Source organism: Aricia agestis, chromosome 1 (assembly GCF_905147365.1).
Source record: "Aricia agestis chromosome 1, ilAriAges1.1, whole genome shotgun sequence".
NCBI classification, from domain to species: domain Eukaryota; kingdom Metazoa; phylum Arthropoda; class Insecta; order Lepidoptera; family Lycaenidae; genus Aricia; species Aricia agestis.
In genome coordinates, this window is record NC_056406.1 from 25,945,682 (window position 1) to 25,965,114 (window position 19,433).

A 19,433-nucleotide genomic window follows, 5' to 3' on the forward strand; every position below is an offset into this window, starting at 1 on the left:
GTGAAAGAATAATTTCGTACTATGCTGCATTTCTTAACGAAAAGCCTTACTATGTGCCCAACCGTTTTGAGCAATATAATTGTCACAGGAGACGGTCCGCTGCGCGACTGCATCGGAATGTGGTCGCACGGAACGTCAACATTTCATTGCATTTATTTACTTTGTACAGCGTGCATAGCATCGTCAAAAATCCGGCAGCTACTCGTTAATGTACGGAGCGTGTGACCCGAGTCCGACGCAGCAAGCAAACGCCTTCAGCCTAATGGTCCGGTTATACGCTCAGTCTGGCATCAGTTCAGTCCATCGGTTACGTCAGGAATAACGGGAGAATGATCTAACCGGTTGTGGGTATCATTCTGGCGTCGGTCTCAGACCGATAGACAGAACTGATGCCGGGCCGGCCGTGTAACCGTAATATACTGCCGATGCCAACGTATGAACCCACTACACTCGCCGGCGGCCGGGTGTCAGGCCGGCTCACTGGAATGTTCAGTCCACGGCTAAGCCAACAAGTATTGCTTCACTAAGCGTAATCCGAGAAAATACGACATTCATTTTGTACTTATATATAAACATCTATAAAATAGAAACAACCTACTTTCCCCGTTTCGTTGTCTGCGACGGATGGCGTTACTACGGGGGCACACAATAAATAAGGAATATCTACACAGTCTGGCGGCGGGACGACCGACGCGTCGAACGATGTCGGCCCGACGTCGGTCGAAGATATGCAGCCGACTCGGCCAACTCGACTAGGCCGTTCGTGAGTTTCATAGAAACCAATATGTTAATATCTCACGTAGCTCTACTAACGATGAAGAAACTAGCATTTTAATTCAAAAAAAATTACGTAAAAAATAAATAAAAACAAATTTAGTGAACGGGCCTAGTCGAGTTGGCTGGCTGACGCCCGGTTTTTAAAGGTTTTATGGCCAAAGACTATTTAACATCATCGGTTAATGTTTTGACGTTAGCCAATAAAAGCGCGAGCGAATAGATATAGATTTCTATCAAAACAACCTCACAAACCGGGCAGTCGCGTACCGGCGATCGCCCCGACCGAAACAACAAGTCAAAATGGCGCACACAACGTCCGCGCCGCGTGCGCCATTTCGAAGACACGTTCATACATCGCGCGATTCGACTTCAGATACATAATAATACTTTTGACACAACTGCAAGTTGCGAGTTACGAGACAGTCGAGTTACACACTAACTGATAAACATTAGAATAATACGACGTCTTGAGATTTGAGCAGGGTTGCCGCGCTCTCGCGTCAGAACAATGCAACCCTGGGTTGTGATCTTCGGGTCGGGGACCTATTGGGGGACTGTTCGGGTGTTACGTAACGCAGTTTTGAGGGGGGGGGGGGGGCTTATAAAGTGGTACAACGGTGAGGGGAAGGTCGAACATCGAATCTTGCTAAGAATTGCCCTGCCCCTGGGGGAGTTGGGTTTAGAGTTATTACTTACACCCTTGGAGTTATCAACTGCGTCACGTAAGGTTACAATATTGCGTTTGACACGCAACTCCCCCCTCCTACCTCAGCGTTACGTAACACCTGAAAGCCCCCAGCTCGGCCAATCACAGCGATCCTACGCGCCGGAGAATCCGTACACCTCCAACACTCTGATCTCGAAGTCCCCGCTGGGGCAGAGCGGCGGGTTGTTGAACGTGGAGCACCGGTCCGTCTTCCCGTACCGAATGTTCTCGTCCATCCATATCGCCTGGCCCTCCCTGTACACACACACATACATGAGAATAGACAAATTAGGGCTAAATCCAAAGACATAATAATAAATAAGATCTATATTATATTATACTAGCTGTCCCGGGACAACTTTGTTTTGCCATATAAATAATTTTTGGTATGAAAAATAGATGTTGGCCGATTCTCAGACCTACTCAATATGCTCACAAAATTTCATGAGAATCGGTCAAGCCGTTTCGGAGGAGTACGGGAACGAACATTGTGACACGAGAATTTTATATATAAGATATATAAAAATTAATCCATTTATCCCTTGGTCGACGACATCACGCGTAAACGGCTGGACCAATTTTGCTGAAATTTGGCATCGAGATACTTTGAGCCCAGAAAAAGAACATAGGATACATTTGGCCCGGAAAAATGTACGGTTACTGCACAATCTACTTTTATAATTAATTTGCGCGTAAACTATTCAATCGATTTTGATGAATTTTGGTATAGAGATACTTTGGATACTTTTTTCCCGGAAAATGTACGGTTCCCGCACAATAAACTTTTATGATTTTCGCCTAAACTATTTAATCTATTTTGATGAAATTTGGCATGGAGATACTTATTGGCATCTCTGGACAAGGAATGTTTTTTGTCCCGGAAAAATGTACGGTTCCCACACAATGTACTTTTATGATTTGCGTGTAAACTATTATAGTTTGTGCGTTTTATTATGATATGCGTGACACATTATAATTGACAATAGTAGGGAAGTTACCTAAGAAAATTAATCGATAATTTAAAAATATCGAATCACTTCGTAAAGGAATTGCAATCGAAATTATCGATTTCGTATTGACGTTTCAGAGTGGCGCCAGCGATTTAAAATGGCCGCCCTTTTTATCGATTTGATTTCGATTCAACAGTGTCAATCTCTATTGGCATAAGATAACATTTTAAACTTTTGCGTTGCATTATAATTAAACTTTTTAATCGCGACTTGCAACACGGCCGAAACGTCGAGAAAAAGTATGTACTCGTAGTAGCATTATTACTTAAATAAGTCGCGTTAAGTCCCGATTAAAAAGTTTAATCTATTGGCATAAGTTCCATTTCATGCATCTGACATTTCTCAAATATTTTCGTAACAACAATTTTCACAGTTAAAATTTAAAATTTAAAATTTTATATTAATAACTTTTCATTTTTATTCATTTACAATTATAGGAAACATTTGTTTTTGTAGATGGAATATAATTTATTACATTTTGATTTTTTTTGTTTTCTTGTAAAAAAAACCCGTAGCAAGGAATATGAGAAGTGTCATCCATATCATCTTAAAACGCACAAACTATAAATCGATATACGGGAACAACTACAAACTAAAGTCCACGCGGACGAAGTCGCAGGCAACAGCTAGTATTATAATAAAAATAGCAAGTCTAATTGAATTACAAATTCAAGCAGCCCGCCAAATGCATGACAGTTTGTCGGCGCGATTTGTCTAATTGGTGAGGGACCAAAAGTCTGGCATATTTGAAATTTTCGCTCTCTTCTTGAAGGTCTGCAGGTCGTATAGGTCCGGAAATACTGCTGGTGACAGTTCGTGGACTCTTGCGATAGTTATATTCCGGCCATTAAAGCTGATTAAAGTTGATGCGGTAATCGCTTAGTGCTTACCTATTGAAACTGGAGTAAAAATAACACTTAAGGAATTAACTAGATTTGGCCACCAGTGTCATCTAACCAAGCTGCTAGTGCAGTACACCTAGGGTTACCATATTAAGTGTAGACGTAGGATTGCCACGTCAAGTGTAGACGTAGGGTTGCCATGGCAAGACCTATAGTTGCTCACCCGCCACCGATGGTGATCATAGTATTGTCGGCCGCCATGAAGAGCGAGTTAGCGTGCGTCGCGTCGTCTCTCGCGCATCCCACCCACGGATACTTCGCTCGGAGCGGGTGCAGGCTGGAACAGACCTCGGGTTGCCTACGATTGCTAGTAAGTGGTTGCTCACCCGCCACCGATGGTGATCATCTTGGAGTCCGCGGCCATGAACAGCTCGGAGCCGTGGCCGAGCCGCTCCTCGCTTTCGGCGGCGCACCCCACCCACGGGTACTTGGCGCGCTCCGGGTAAAGGCTGCAAGCGCCGCGATATGACATGACGTGACCCACGATACAGAGCTACAAGGATCTTGCGGCAGTTGGCTGACATTGGCGTGGATTCGATATAAAGGTGAGACCAAACTGAGCGATACTACGCGTCAGCGACGCGACACTTTAAGGTACCGTTCCGATCTTTTATGGGGCTAGCCGCGACCGACAAAAAATCAAATAAAACTTTATGACTATAATAGGTATCATTTTCTATTATTTTGTGTCATTGACATGTGTGTGGGGACCCATTCTGCCGCCGCTAGTGGCGTAGAGTAAAATGAAATCTATAGCCTATGTCATAACGCGGCATTTTGTTTGACTATTTGTTGGTCGCGGCTAGCCGCGTAAAATATCGTAAAGTCACTTTTAAATTCCATGGAACTGACGTTTTAAACATCAGTCCTATGGTATGTAATGTGTCGCGTCAGTCCGCTGCAGCGTAGTGTCGCTTTAGTGCAGCCGCACATTAGCTGTCACTGAAATTGACAACTACATTTACATTTCGACCACGTGGTACTTGGGTATACCATGTACGTAAGTATGAAACTCCTTTTACGGATGGCGTTAGTTCTCAATTTGGCCACGCGCTACAAGATCCTTGCAAGACTGTTGCATGGACTGACACTGACACTTTTTTCACTAGTTTTTTTTGTTGCAACTAAATGCATTTATTCTCAATTGAAATACAGTCTTCTTTTTTTGAAGAAAGTAAGCCTTACTTATTAGCTGAATCACTGGCTACGTGCTTCTTCTTGCAATCATTTTTGTAAATTGTCTATGCATATAATGTAGTTACTGTTTATATTACGGTTATAAAAATACACTTTTAGAAATTTTTGGAGTCGATAAAAATAGTTAAGAAAATATTTTTTTCTCTTCTTCTTAAGGTAGAATATGCGTATTTCATAAATTATTGAAGTAATAATAAAGTGTCAGACGTCAGTCCACTGTAGTTGTCATGATGGGATGAGACGAACACAAAATAATGTAAACAATTTTGCAAATGAGACCACAATGTTTAGAGGGGTAAGTGTAATCATAATCACATTCTTTATTTACAAGAACATGGTACCAGCTAGAAAATGATTTTCTAGCCAAGTACCTAATTAATTAAATTAGTGTTTTTTTCACATCATAATTACAGAAACAACATGTATTCATTAATTTCAATAGCGAAGTTAGAAATTAAAAATGCATGGAATTAACAATACTCCCCACACCGGTTTCGATGACGGTGGCCAGTTTCATTGAAACCAGGCCTGTTACGCAGGAGTAATTTTATAGTGCCCAAGTGTGGGCGCAGTACACAAGAGCACTCTATATTCCTTTCACTCTCATAACCCAGTGGGACGGAAGACCGACACGACCGGCGAGAGATCAGGCGCAGGACCGACTTTTACATGCCCATCCGACGCATGGATCATCATAGTGATAACTTCGCTACCGAAACTACCAACATCATTTTTTTCTGTTTAAATTTTGAATATAAAAGTTTAATGTACACTTGCCCCTCTTTGAATACACCAATGTCAAAATGCTTAACAGTAATTCAATTTATATTCTTTCAACTTTACATATTATCTATTAATTACATATTATTACTATTTTCAGTCTTTAAGGAAACCTACCTAACTGTTATTTTCATAATGCAATAGTTAGTTTTGAAGGCAATTATTAGTATTTTAAACATAGAAGGAAACAAGAATATAGAAGAGAAAAAGACAGTGCACAAGTGTTAGTAGTATGTAGCAGGCAAGTTTTAAAACACACAAACGAACAAAAGTTTTAGTATTAGTGAATATATCAACTCGAAACATTAAACTAATTATTTATAACCTCATGCTGTTAACATTCCTAAGTAATAAAATCTAAGAACAGACAAAATGTTAAACGCTAATTATCATCATCATAAATTAACTACATTAAAATATCATTTTAAATTCCTTCACCTCTAGGCTCTAACACGTGAATAAAAAAAACATTAAAGACGGACATGCGTTGTACATTAAAAGCTATTATACCTCAACAACTATTTTCATTTTTATGTCGTTAGAATAAAAGGCATCCTTAGGTAAAATATCTTTGAATGTATAGTCATGCAAAGATGAAGTAAGCGGTGTGATGTGCAGCGGAAACCTTTACCCAGACGTGACAAGTACAGCTCAACTCATACTCAGTTTGTCCTGAGTCTTGACTTATTACAGTCAGGACGATAAACGACAAAATATTCTATTACATTAAAAGTATTCTATAAAGCTGTAAAAATAGTAGTATAAACATTATTAATTATCGAAAATATTATGTTGATATTGATTTTATTAAATGAAAAACTTAAGTACATGCAATTTTTTCGAATTAAAGTTAATTTAATTTTTATTAATTCTTTTTATTTACTTCACAGCTTTCACTAAGCAGAGTAGGAGTTGAACTATTTATAAACAGGTTTTAAAGATAGTAAAATTACAATCACCAATAATAATTCTACATTACACATCTAGAAATAGATAATTGAAACACTATTTCTAAGAAATAGACATAAGGTAAACCTACACCTTGAAAATAAAAGAAAGCATATTATTAAAGACACACAGCATATAAACAGAAATACATAAATATAGTTATGAAAAACACAGTAAAGTAGTTACAGAATTTTGTAAGATATCAGTTTAAGAAACAAGAAAGACCTAATTATTTAGTTTTAATAAATTTAAATTAATTTATTATGAGCCATTAAGAAGTCATATTTGATATAAAAAGTCAAGTTTTATTTCACACAACTATTGGCAACAGACATACTGACATTTAGAAAGACTATTAATTATTATAGTATAAAGAAAATATTTCTACGATGGTCATGCCAAACGATAAATAATATTCTTCATGCATAACCGACTTTACGTCTTTATCTGTAAAAAAATTCAATCGGACTAAGACACAAGGATTACCTCCATAAGGGGAAGATGAAAATATTTATTTAAAATATGACCTCTTATTTTGCTCGATCCGGCTCGAAGGACCACGGGTCTCGAAGGACCGCGGGTCTCGAAGGACCACAGGTCTCGAAGGACCGCGGTTACCTGAAGAGGAATGTCTCCCCGGTGCCGAAGTAGGCCTGCCGGTTGCCGCGCTCGTCCTTCTGGTTGCGCTCGAACCACCGCGTCGAGCAATACGCACCGAACACCTGAAACGCGGGTTTGCAGCGGTGTTAAAATAAGATTATTAACTTTATAAGAATTATGGTTTAAAAGAAAATGAAATAACTCAAACGCAAAACTCAACGTTGCTATTTTTGACTGAAAGTTAACTAATGAGTCACATTGCACTTGTTTCACGCACTTATTGTATATGTATACATATTATTATTATTTATTATTCATTATATTATATTTTCTACAATTTTTCTAGAAAAATATAATAAAGTGGAATAAGCGCATATAATAAGTGTATAATTAAAGTGAAAACTTACTTATGCTACATACTCGGCGAAAAACAATATAATATGCTTTTTAACCCTCGATGCAAAAAGAGGGGTGTTAAAGTTTGATTTACAAAATTTTTTGGTGAGCAAATCAAATATATTCAGGCGTGCGAGCGGGACAAACAATACGTTTGTCTCACTTGCACACTACGTACCTCGTTGTTGCAGGTCTTGATCATGAGCAGCGTGGGCTCATGGTGCTCCACCCGCACGTAGAAAGTGGTCAGCGAGCACCCGTGCTCCTCCGTCGTGTATAACAGTACCGGCTGGTACATCGTGATGCGGACAGGCAGCCACGACCACAGGGTGAACAGCTAAAATACAGAGGTGTGTAAGTGAGACAGAATGGGGTAAGTGAGTGCATCGGTATCGGAGTGACGCAGTTAGGCCCGTATTGATAAACCACTCTCACGCCAATCTTTGCTGGTACGCTTTTACTCTTTTTGCCTTAAGACGAAAGCAAGAGCGTGTAACATTAAATTCAAGTTTTAACTAGACTCGAGAAACAGCCTCGTGTAAGTTTTAAAGTGTTGTTGACTAGTTGTTATCGCTCAGTTCAAACGTTAAATTGTACTTAAAGAAACATACGTTGTGTTTAAGTACAATTTATTAATTAAAACAGTATCTCAAGAATAATCTTAGCGATAAACCCCGTTTATTAATACGGGCGCTAGTAACTCGTTTTAAGGTAACTACGTCCGGGACAATACCGATGCAATCTACGCGTGTAACATTTTTGTCTACGGGAAAGAGAACCATACAGTAACTCTCTTATTTTGTAGTCTATCTTACCCCATTTATAGTCGGAATTTTATTACAGTCAGTAAAATGACAACTGGCATCTCTAATTCTAATGAAAAAGAAACAAATATAGACAGGGAAAAAGTTATTCATGTTACTGACCGAGATTATAAATGCTGGTTTACATTGTTACAGTAATAGGGGCCAGGAGGCCTACCACAAAACTGTTTTAGACTCAAACGATCGACGTTGTTAGAGTAGCACGCGACGCTCTCGTTAGATTGTTTGGATCTCAAAACGGTTTTGTAGTAGGCCACCTGTATCGCTCTCGACGCTGGTTCGCACCAATTTAAACATCCATTCCATCCAGTAGCTGGCACCATCCACTGTGTCAATGTTAATCAGCAAACCAGCACTAATATTATAAAACTGATCGGCGACCTAGCTATCTGTTACTAGAATTCTAACCCTGTACAATAGTCTTAACCAATTTTGCCCTTTATTAGCTAATCTACAAAAATACCTACAAGTTACTGCTACCAGAAACCTTATTATGTGACCTCAGAAACAGGTAAGGCATTTCTATCCTACAAGTTATCTCACTTGTCTGATTATTATGGCTTTTTGGTCCAGTTTCTAGGCATAAACTTTTACCCCATTACTAATAAACGCTGTATAAGCTTTGAATAGTTATACAGTGTTTTGTATTCTTCAATCCAATCACAAATGTCACTTGTGTGACAGAAACAAAACACAGTATAACTATTCAAAGCTTATACAACGTTTATTAGTAAGGGGGTTAGAGTTTCTTAAATAGACACTTTTTTGGTTAGGCCGTCGATCAGTCAATGATCTACTTTACAGTGAAAAGATAAACAAATGTACAGTTAAAATTGTTATTCCTCTAAAATGCTAACTCTTTCAACTAGTAAATCTAAGTTCGAACGAAGAAATGATTTTAATACAAGCAAACATCCATAATTAATTAGTCTTCTATACGTATGTCAGTGTGTCCTACCGAATAAACTTTACCACTACTGTTACTGCTAATTTAATTTTCTTACTTAATTTTACCCCCGCTTTTTACGGTCTTTTAATGTTGGTGAATATTAAATATGGTAAATTATTAATTCTAATTAATATTTTTTCGTGCAACTGACATCTGTTGGTGAGTCAGTAACTAATACGTCTTGGAGCATATAGAATTTCGTGCATTGACTGGTTGACTGTCTCTTTCATTCGTACACGAATATAATATTGCTATTGCGCTTCTATCGCGTACTTTCAGTATGCAAGTAAAAGAGACAAATAGCAATGGGTATTACGAAATTCTACGTCTTTCGAGACCTATAGTTTTCCTTAATTTAAATGTTTATTCGGTAGGATTGTACACTCATACCTACTACTTATATTTGAACCATGATATGAGGTAAATACATTGTGAGCTACGGTGCGAGTGCTGTTGAGATCACGTAGTTAACTAGTAACGTACAACACTTACACAGTGTACGGACAACGGACAACATGCAATCTCTGTTCTTGGAGACATTTTTAACTATCATTTCTGATTGACAGCAAAAAAAAGTTAACTATATTTATGTCATCAAAACAGCGCCCCTCGTACCACAATGGTTCATTAATGGTAACTAATTTATTATTGACCAAAAGCATAATAGCACAATGGTATTCGGGATCGCTTAAGCTATAAAAATAAAATGTTCATGTGGTGCTTAAAAGTAAGGAGTAACGCTACATGTTTTTTGGATTACACCACTTGAAATATTAACTAGGAAACTATAAAAAATCAAACCTATATGGGGGTAATTTGAATTTGAAAAAAAATATTGATGAATTGTATTATGCACATAGGCGATAGTAAAAATGACTCCAATCAAAATGTAAAGACGATATTAATACAAGCTACGTTACTGTATTATTTCAACATTAATTTCATATTAAACCTGTCTTTGTGAGGATATTTGTGAACCAATTAGACCTCGTGGTGCCCCGAAATCGCGTGCTGTGATCACTCCTCTCTCTTCGGCAAAACTATAGTCATTTCCACAGTCAAAAATTAATTCACAAAAAGAGAGTTTAGTACACAGCCAACCTAATATAAAATGCATATGGAACTGACTATACCTTTGCGTCGACAAAAGTAAAACATAAAAAAAATATTCAAAAATGGAATCGCCGAAGAGAGAGTGTTAAGCAACATCAATCCCATAGTGTTGTCCTATCGACCCAATAGTGTCCTATCGAACCTTCTGGCGGAGGTCTGAGGCGTGCTGTTGGCGGTCGCTGAACACCGCGTTAGGGAAGGGAAACCACAGCGCCTTGTGCGCGGACCTTGGGCTCTGCGAAAATCTCCTTCCTCAATTTTCATCGAAACAGTACATCACTATTTTATTGATAAATTTTTAAACTCTCGTGGGGGTTGTAATATTTTTTGTCGACAAATTTCTCGGTTTACATTAACGCTTTTGCAGGGGTTGTAACACTACTTACACTACTTTATCGATAAATTTAGGATTAAGATGTGTTCTTTGGTGCGCCAAAATTAAAAAAAATAGATGAAACATTAACACACTAGCAGAACATGAGAGTAACAGCGAATTCATGCATATCGGTCATGTCAGATTTTATTTCCGTAGCCCAAAGACGAGGTCATTTCATAAAATGTGACACAACCATCGTAAAAACGCAAATAAAATATCGATAAAATAAACGAAGCGACGTACAAAACTCGACATTTCGGAGCTCAACACGAATAAAAACACCTAGAGAGAGGCAAGCGGTGCATCTAACATCGATAGTCGCAAGCTGATACATGGCGACACGTGGGTGCTACTTCTCTTACTTCCGTCTGGTCAAGGATCTGCGACCGTATCGACTGAATGGGGTAAACGCCCATCGACAGGGCGCGCGGGCCCGGCGAATGGGAGCCCTAACGGACAATCACACTGTTAGCACCACAATCGACATGCCGGCACATCACTAAAATCAGATCATTGTTAATATACCGCCTCTTCGAAAACGCATGCCTCGTCGAATTCTTAAATTACGAACAGATTTACACAAAAAAATAAACCAAACATCGATACATTAAAATCGTAACAAAACCATTCAAAGCGATCGAGTTCGTAGAAATTAATCGGATGATCACAGCGATCGAACACAACATCAGAGTCTGTAACACAGATCGGAACAGAACATAATATGAACTAGAGAGGGGATGATTTGTACAGGACTGCCCGTCTTCGTCAGTGAATCGAAATCGAAGTTAGTAATGTTAGAAACGCCTAGATGAGAAATAAAAGCGAAAAGCCACGCCTAGTAGTAGTACGATACCATCTGTTTGCACGTCTCCTCAGACATTCTCTGCAAACCAAGTAAAATCACATCTAGTACACATTATAATAAAATTTCTAGTATTTCGCTGTACCAGCTTGTCTCGCTGAAGCTTTGTAGCAAATAAATATATCAAATAATTTTACAATGAACCAATGTAAGCATTTCGAATTGACTCTTAAGTTTTTTTCCTACGGAGACCTAGTACGGGGGCCAATCATTTCTGAAACTGGGGCCACACGAACACACCATTGCCAAAGGCGACTCGCCGGGGACCGACTTGCCGTTTCAGGCTTGACATTTATGTCTTACTGTCAAACAAATATACTAGGTATACGGCACGCCACTAAAAACATACTTATAGCTTAATACGTTTGGCCCCAGTTAGATTTTCAGACCATTCATAGTAATTATACTCCTATACAGTAAAATGACTCTGAATAGTCTCTCCTTTCATCACTATTTGTCAATGAATAAGGAAACAGATGGAGGCGACATAACTACAAAAAAGTGTGGCCGGCGCCATATTGCCAAGAACTAAACATGGCGGTTTATAGTGATGGGACACTCGGTTGATATTTGTCGAGGACATCGATAAACTAACATGTTATAAGTGAGCGTCCTGTTATATTATATATTATATTGATATCAAAAATGATTTTTTTATATTATATAAAAAAAATATCATTTTTGCCTATTTTGTCTCTATGTATTATAGTACATAGAGACAAAATAGGCAAATATGGTTTTTTTATATAGGAGCCTCCTTAATTTTAACTATTTAATTTATTTTAAGTTTATTAATTATTATTTAAGTTGCCATTATTGATATCTATATAAAATATAATTGATATCTATATAAAATATAATAAATTTTTTGGTAATTTTTATATTGATATCTATATAAGATATCAATATAAAAATTACCAAAAAATCGGACAAATACTAGTTGTACTCGCGCACGAAGTGTTTACAGTTTATTTTAATTTTACCATCAATTATTATTATTATTAAAGTATGTATACAACTGAGTATTTTGTAAACATTTCAAGTGCCTATTTTTTTCGCGATATATCGAGACCAATATTGATATTTTTCAAATATCGATGTATCGATATATCGATATTTTCTTTCAATTTCGACATCTCTATAATACGACACTTTGACAGTTTATGTACCTCGGAGAACCGGAACATAAAATGGCGGACCGGCCACAGTATTTTGATTTGGTAGAGACCATTATGCCGAGTCCACTTATAAAAGTCAATGCTATTTGCCTACGCGTCAAAATTCGACAGCTGTCATTTCTATTTGACAGCTGTCATCTGCATCTGACCGGTGTCCTTCCCCTTCTTCTCGTGCTTACCTCGCGTATGGTGAGGGTGTGCGACATCATCTGTATGTTGACCTGCGACTGCGAGGTGGGCAGGTTGTCGGAGGAGCGGGAACGGACGAGCCGCGCGCCGCACACCACGGCCTTCGAGTTTAGCGTCATCTCCGTCTTGATGAAAACCCGCGATATGTACTGGGAGCTGGAATTGTATGGTAGATTGTTAGCGGTGTCTTTTTGACGGACAAAGACAAAGTAAAGGTATAATATTCTTACTAGCAAGGGCAATAAATATCCCTAGAAGAGTCAAGTTCAATTTGCCAAGAAGAGTTTTTGATCGCGATTGACTCTTCCACAATAAAAAAAGTGTATTGTCATAAGTTTCAGTGGATATGAATTTTAACGCAAAACTATATAATGACATGAACCTTCGTAATCTCAAGACTCATAATAAAATTTCAAAAACACTTTTTGGGCCAATTTTTCTGTTGTGACTTGTAGCTATATTCTACCAAACAAGAAGGAGACAGAGATACAAAGCATTAATCAGCTTCACTTCCTCCAAGAATACGTCAATATTGTATCTCCCTCTCTCTTTCTCTCTTACCTTAGCGCTCGTATGCTAAACGCAGTAGCCAGCAGTTTGGTGGGTGAGGCGGGCATGTTCTTGCAGAACTTGTCTATGGCGTGGTCGACACCGTTTTTTGTGGCTTCGGCGTACCACTCCGAGCTCTGGTTAGACGAGTACTTGTGGAACAGGATCAGGATGGCCAGCGCCACCCGGTAGAACACCTGAAACGTGATACAGCACAATGAGTATTGAGAAGGTCTGGTAGATATAAAGTTCATATTAAATCCTGGATTGAGGTTTTCACGTTTGAAAGGTACCTAGATGTTGGTGGTATACCAGTAAGCATCTGAATTTACCATAATATTCTAGCATATACTTATAGTAAATTATAATTAAAAAAACATGACTTTTTTCAGAAAATATTGTTACGGTACACGGTATACGGACATGTGGTGCCATCTAGCGGCAAACCAGCGAAACTGATCAGGGGACACACTACACATAAATCCCCTACTCGAAACTAGATGGCGCCAGGTGGTACATGCTCGAGCCTCCTAGAAGGTTCCCATACTTGTTTACTTGCTTACGTGAATCGGGAACTTTCTGGAATTCGTCTCGCCATATAAAAAGCCGCAGGTAGACGGCCCGGCGATTCAGTTCAATCTGAGCGATCTTCGAGGCGACAACAAGTGATCAATAGTGAGTGAACCACTGAAACCTGCGACTTGGCTACGACCTAGGACAGTGATAGTGCTTAGTGATTAGACCTAGTGATTAGTGTTTGGACTTAGTGCTAAGTGTTGTGCTAGTCATAGTGTTAATAAAGTCTTCAAGAGAGTCACCAGTTCGTTCTCTCCAAATCCTCGAACCCTAGCACGTAACAACTGGTGTCAGAAGTGGGATTTGGAGATGCCATTGACTCCGAGAGAGGACTTCAAGGGGAGTGTCAGGACAAGGGCGCAGCGAGCTGCTGCCATTGACTCCGAGAGGGGAGTTGCGGAGGCCACACCCACTGGGGACCAAGTTCCGCCCACTGAGGGACAGGTCCCACTCACTGGCCCCGCCCGCCTGGCTCTGCCCACTGACCACGCCCACCAGGCTCCGCCCACTTTGGGTGAAGCCACGCCCACTGGCTCCACCCACCGGGACACGCCCACTGGCCACGTCCCTCAGGCACCGCCCACTTTGGGCGTGGTCACGCCCACTGGCCCGCCCACCGGGACCCGCTCACTGGCCACGCCCCTCAGGCTCCGCCCACTCTGGGCGTGGCCACGCCCACTGGCTCCGCCCACCAGGTCACACCCACTCAGGCCACGCCCACTGGCCCCGCCCATCGGGGCCCGCCTGCTCAAGCCCCGACCACTGGCTCTACCCACCTCGACTCGCCCGTAGCTTCTGCGGCCCCTCAAGTGGCACTTCAATTAGAAAACCTAATTGGATTAATTCAGGCTTTGCAAGAGTCACAAGACCGCAAGCTCGGCGCATTGCAGGAGTCACAAGACGCAAGCTCGGCGCTTTGCAAGATTCTCAAAGAGCTGAAATTCAGGCAATTATGGAATCACAAGACCGCAAGTTCGGCGCCTTGCAAGAGTTTCAAAAGGCTGAAATCAGAGCGATTCGAGAATCACAAGAGCAACAAAAAGATCTCCAAGAGAAAGCGCTTCTGGCTATAAAGGATGTCAGTGACACGGTGACTAAGCTTCGTAAAGATGTCGACGTAATGAAAGAACGAGTTACTGGGTTGGAGTCGGTTGTGGAAAATTTGAAAACCGGATTTACTGAACTGCAGAAGAGAGTAGTGCGAAACTACAGGAGTTGGGGTGTCTAGTGGAACTACCGGAGTAGTGCAGGTGGTGCAGGGACCAAGCGTGAAAGTACCGCCATACGACGGCACTACTTCTTGGAACGCTTATCGTCGGCAATTTCAGACTGTTGTTACCGCCAACGGATGGACGGAAGAACAATGCCTGACCGCTCTCACTGTTGCGCTCAGAGGGCAAGCTTTGTCGGTCCTGGAAGAACTGCCGCATACGGGAAATGGGTTTCAAGACCTGATGGAGGCACTTGAATCCAGGTACGGGGAGCGACATCTGAAGCACGTGTTCCGTGCCCAACTGCGTGACAGAGTCCAACGTTCAGAAGGACTTCAACAATGGGCGTTGAAAATAGAAAAACTCGTCAGGAAGGCATATCCAGGAGCCGACACCAAGATGGTCGACACAAATATTGTTCAAGGATTTGTCGACGGAATCAAAGACCTGGAGGTCAGGGCTGCAGTAAGACTTGGTCACCATACCTCGCTAAAGGAAGCATTAGCGCATGCTTTGGAAGTCGAGGCTGTGCGCCATGACATACGGCAGACCCATAAGATCCACAAGGTCTTTGAGGAAGTCAAGGATGTTAAGGCTTCTACGAGGAAAAGATTTGAAGCCATGTGCTATAAGTGTGGTGAGAGGGGCCATCTTCAGCTAAACTGTCCGCAGAAGAAGACCCAGATGGCAAGGATAAAAAGGATCGAGGAACAAATGGAGGAGTTGAAGAAGCAAGCGGTTTCGTCTCCTACCCGGAATCATGGGGAACGAATAGAATCCAGAACTAAGGGGCGAGTACTGGATGACGCGGAGAAAGCCCCGGTAACTGTTACCTCCCAGGCACGGAGCGGCTATATCAGCTTCATTAGGATCACTTCTCGAGGATATTATTGTGCTGTTCGAGATCAGCTCCAACGAGAGCTCCGGCTCACACCGTTCTTCAAGCACTGACAGAACCAGACGCATCTACTACGTCTAGCACGCGCACGAGGTGGGGGAACGGCAGCGCTGCAAGGATCCACCACAGCCAGTTACTACTGGCACACATCGATGTTATTATCGAAGAAACAGGCTGAAATCACTATTTAGGATGCTCACCTTAATGCCCTCGTGGAAGAAGCAGTCTAGCACACGCACGAGGTGGGGGAAGGGCAGCGCTGCGAGGATCCACCACTGCCAGTCGGCGTATATCCGCTCCGGGGCGATGGTGCCCGCCAGCCGCGATAGGTGCTGCGCGGCCGACTTCTGCAACATGCCTCGCCGCTGTAGGGCCACTCTCTACAGTACATGCCATGAAAATAATAAAACAGAAAAGGTGATAAGGTGATGAGTGACCAAGAAAATAAAAGGCCTCTAAAAATTGTGAAAACAAATTGAAGTATCAAACATAAGTAACATAACAAGAATGCTTGGACGCTAAAACGCCGCCACATTGTAAGGCTAGATTTATATACGGCGGCGCGGACGCCCGACGCGCTGTTTCACCATTACACCGCGAGATCACAAGCAAATTTATGTAACGATTTATTTCAATAGCGGCGCGGTCGCGCTGACATTTTTTTTATACGGGCTTTGGCCCACCACCTCTGGTGGTGGTGGTTTTGGCCTCTTAAAAGGCCGGCAACGCACATGCAGCTCTTCTGATGCTGCGAGTGTCCATGGGCGACGGAAGTTGCTTTCCATCAGGTGACCCGTTTGCTCGTTTGCCCCCTTATTTCATAAAAAAAAAAAAAAAAAAAACACATTCCCACCACTGTATCTTCTGTGTCACCAGGATCGACAGCGGTATCCAACCACGAAACCTTTTCATATGATCTCAGGGGGCCCGAGGGACATGCTTTAGCTGTCTTGGGACCCGCAACGAAATTATTTAGAAGAAAATAGGAGGAGTATAAGGAAGATGACGCGCTGTAATTACATACAATTGCTTGTTATATTGCGGTATAACCGCCACACCGCGCGTTCGGGTGCCACTTTGGATGGAAAACTGCTTTTTCACACCCAGCTAGGCTAGATAATGTAATTTACGTGCCAATCATCCTTGTAGGTCTGTAGCTAGCTAGAAAACTAAAAGTATTGATGCAATTAAGTGTAAAGCGTACTCGGTGCAGGCGTTTTATTGACTTGGTCAGGCTTTAGATTAAAAATGCGATAGCTCAACTCATTTATGTGTGCAGTGTTTATACTACGGCATACGGGCATTTTACCGAGCTCTAGCGATGTTAGCTATAAGTGCACTTATGTTACAGGCTACAGCATGAATGTGTGTGACAGTGACGCGTCCCACTAGCTATTAACGAGTATCGTTATGTGCGTGATGTACTTGAAACATTACCTACACCACAGACATAGATCAAGATGGATACCGCATATCGCTCCATTGTGTCACTTTTTTCCTACCTACTGTGACGTACCGATGATAAGAAACGTGTCCACTATCTAGGGCAACGTTTCTATTTGAATTTCTAAAGCTCAATACGACACTTTTAGGCATTTTTTTAAATTTCGATTGACGTCCGATTCCGATAGCAGACTAAAAGAACAGACTTTCGAAAGACGAGCATTGCTCGTCACGTCTTGGAAACGCGATATGGCACGCGAAGTACACAAATGCGGTATCTATCTTGATCTATGTCTGTGGCCTATACTGTGTAGACTGTAAATAAGCGCATACAATTGAGTTGAACTACCTTTATCGTGCTGAATGAAACAATATAGTCCGATTTTCAATCACAGTTACTAAAATAAAAGAACAGCTAATGACAGAAATGCGTAGAAAATAATAACAAAATCTGAGATAGAAATCTGACTGTCAAAAACAAAAACAATGGAATTTAAATATAACATGCAACAACTAAGCGACCTTTACGTACAAAGAATAGGTAAAATCCAATAATAAAAGTATGCCACGTGTATAAACAAAACTAAATTTAGCTGCATTATTTATTAGGTTTTTCCCCATTATATTATTGATATGGGGCAACTCGAATGTGCGTGACGGGCTTACAATTATGTGCGGTGTTAGCGGTTGTATTATAGTTTAGGACATCGAAATACCATACTAGGGAAAAGTAACCGAGTAAAAAAGAGTTCCACGGAATGCATACCAAGGCGTACTTTTCGTCATTTGTCATACTTGGCTCAGTCATACTATTTCGTTGAGCTTCCTTCGCGTTGCCATATTTAAGCGAGCCAATGCATGAAAGTTATCGTTCTATAGTATGGTATTTCGATGGTTTATAGGGTGTACTTATTATGTATATATCGTATTGTCACGCGATAAGCGTCATGTTCTAAATGCTAGACTAATTACTTATTTGGGGGTATTTAATTAGGGTGGCAGTTAACACAGCCTTCCGACGAAAGGCTTTCGTATAGCGTAATAAACCTTAATATCCATACTAATATTATAAATGAAAATGTGCTCGTCTGTCAGTCTGTTACCTCTTAACGCCCAATCCCAAACCGGAAAACCGATTTCGCTGAAATTTGGTATAGAGATACTTGGAATCCCGGGAAAAGGCATTGGATACTTGCTATCCCTGCAAAATGTACGGTTCCCGCGCGATTAACGCATTTTGGCGCAACGGAGTTGCGCGCGTCATCAAGTATTAATATCACCCTAAAGTATTATTGCTTTATTTTGTTACACTCTGTATTTATGTACACCCGAGGAAATTGATTCCTAGGCAGTTGACAGACCAACGTCATTTGGTCGGATCATATCAATCCAATGTTAATTGTGATTTGTCGGCTGGGATTGACGTAACGCGACCAAATTGCTTAGAGCCAGTCCACACGGCGCGTTACGTCAACGTCGCGTCGACGCAGCGCTGCCGTTGCGTTGTTTTACAATATACAAATAACCAAGGTGTTCACACGGCGCGCTGCGTCGTGACAGCAGCGCGCAACGCACACATGACGGACAACAGCCCCCGAGACAAAGCGGGAGGGATGTTGACGTTAAGACTGCTTCGTAATAGCGCAACGCTGACGCAACGCGCCGTGTGGACTGGCTCTTAGGTCCGCCATCTGCCTAGGAATCAACTTCTTTGATAGTACATTGTACAACATGTGCACTTACGGCATGTTTCTTGGCGATCTGCATGACGGTCTTCCACGTGACCTCGTTGAGCAGCTTGGTCTGTGTGATGAACCTCTTCTCCTTCGACGCGACTAGGCTGGCCATGCAGTGGTAGCATTCCTCCTCTGAAATTTACAAGAAAACTCTTTAAAAAAGTTTGAGTAATTTTTCAGCTTAGCAATATGATGTTTTTCATACTTAGGGCA

At 41.1% G+C, this 19,433-nt stretch overlaps 1 protein-coding gene across 13 annotated transcripts in view; it reads right to left on the reverse strand.

Annotated features, from left to right (window-relative positions):
• Nucleotides 1–1,523: 1,523 nt before the first annotated feature.
• LOC121728927 (GTPase-activating protein skywalker) overlaps nucleotides 1,524–19,433 on the reverse strand; it is a 111,458-nt gene continuing 93,548 nt past the window's right edge. Inside the window, exons 5-14 of one of the 13 annotated variants that reach the window (XM_042117356.1) lie at nucleotides 19,228–19,352; nucleotides 16,242–16,388; nucleotides 13,369–13,553; nucleotides 12,798–12,963; nucleotides 11,432–11,461; nucleotides 10,345–10,437; nucleotides 7,495–7,653; nucleotides 6,939–7,042; nucleotides 3,722–3,844; nucleotides 1,524–1,738 (exon numbers count right to left, since the gene is read on the reverse strand). In XM_042117356.1, coding sequence (XP_041973290.1) covers nucleotides 1,597–1,738; nucleotides 3,722–3,844; nucleotides 6,939–7,042; nucleotides 7,495–7,653; nucleotides 10,345–10,437; nucleotides 11,432–11,461; nucleotides 12,798–12,963; nucleotides 13,369–13,553; nucleotides 16,242–16,388; nucleotides 19,228–19,352 — 1,274 coding nt within the window. In that variant the 3' untranslated portion in view covers nucleotides 1,524–1,596. Of the gene's footprint in view, nucleotides 1,739–3,558; nucleotides 3,694–3,721; nucleotides 3,845–6,938; nucleotides 7,043–7,494; nucleotides 7,654–10,344; nucleotides 10,438–10,940; nucleotides 11,028–11,431; nucleotides 11,462–12,797; nucleotides 12,964–13,368; nucleotides 13,554–16,241; nucleotides 16,422–19,227; nucleotides 19,353–19,433 lie in introns of all 13 variants that reach the window. The other 12 variants (XM_042117305.1, XM_042117333.1, XM_042117296.1 and 9 more) reach the window with 12 other exon arrangements.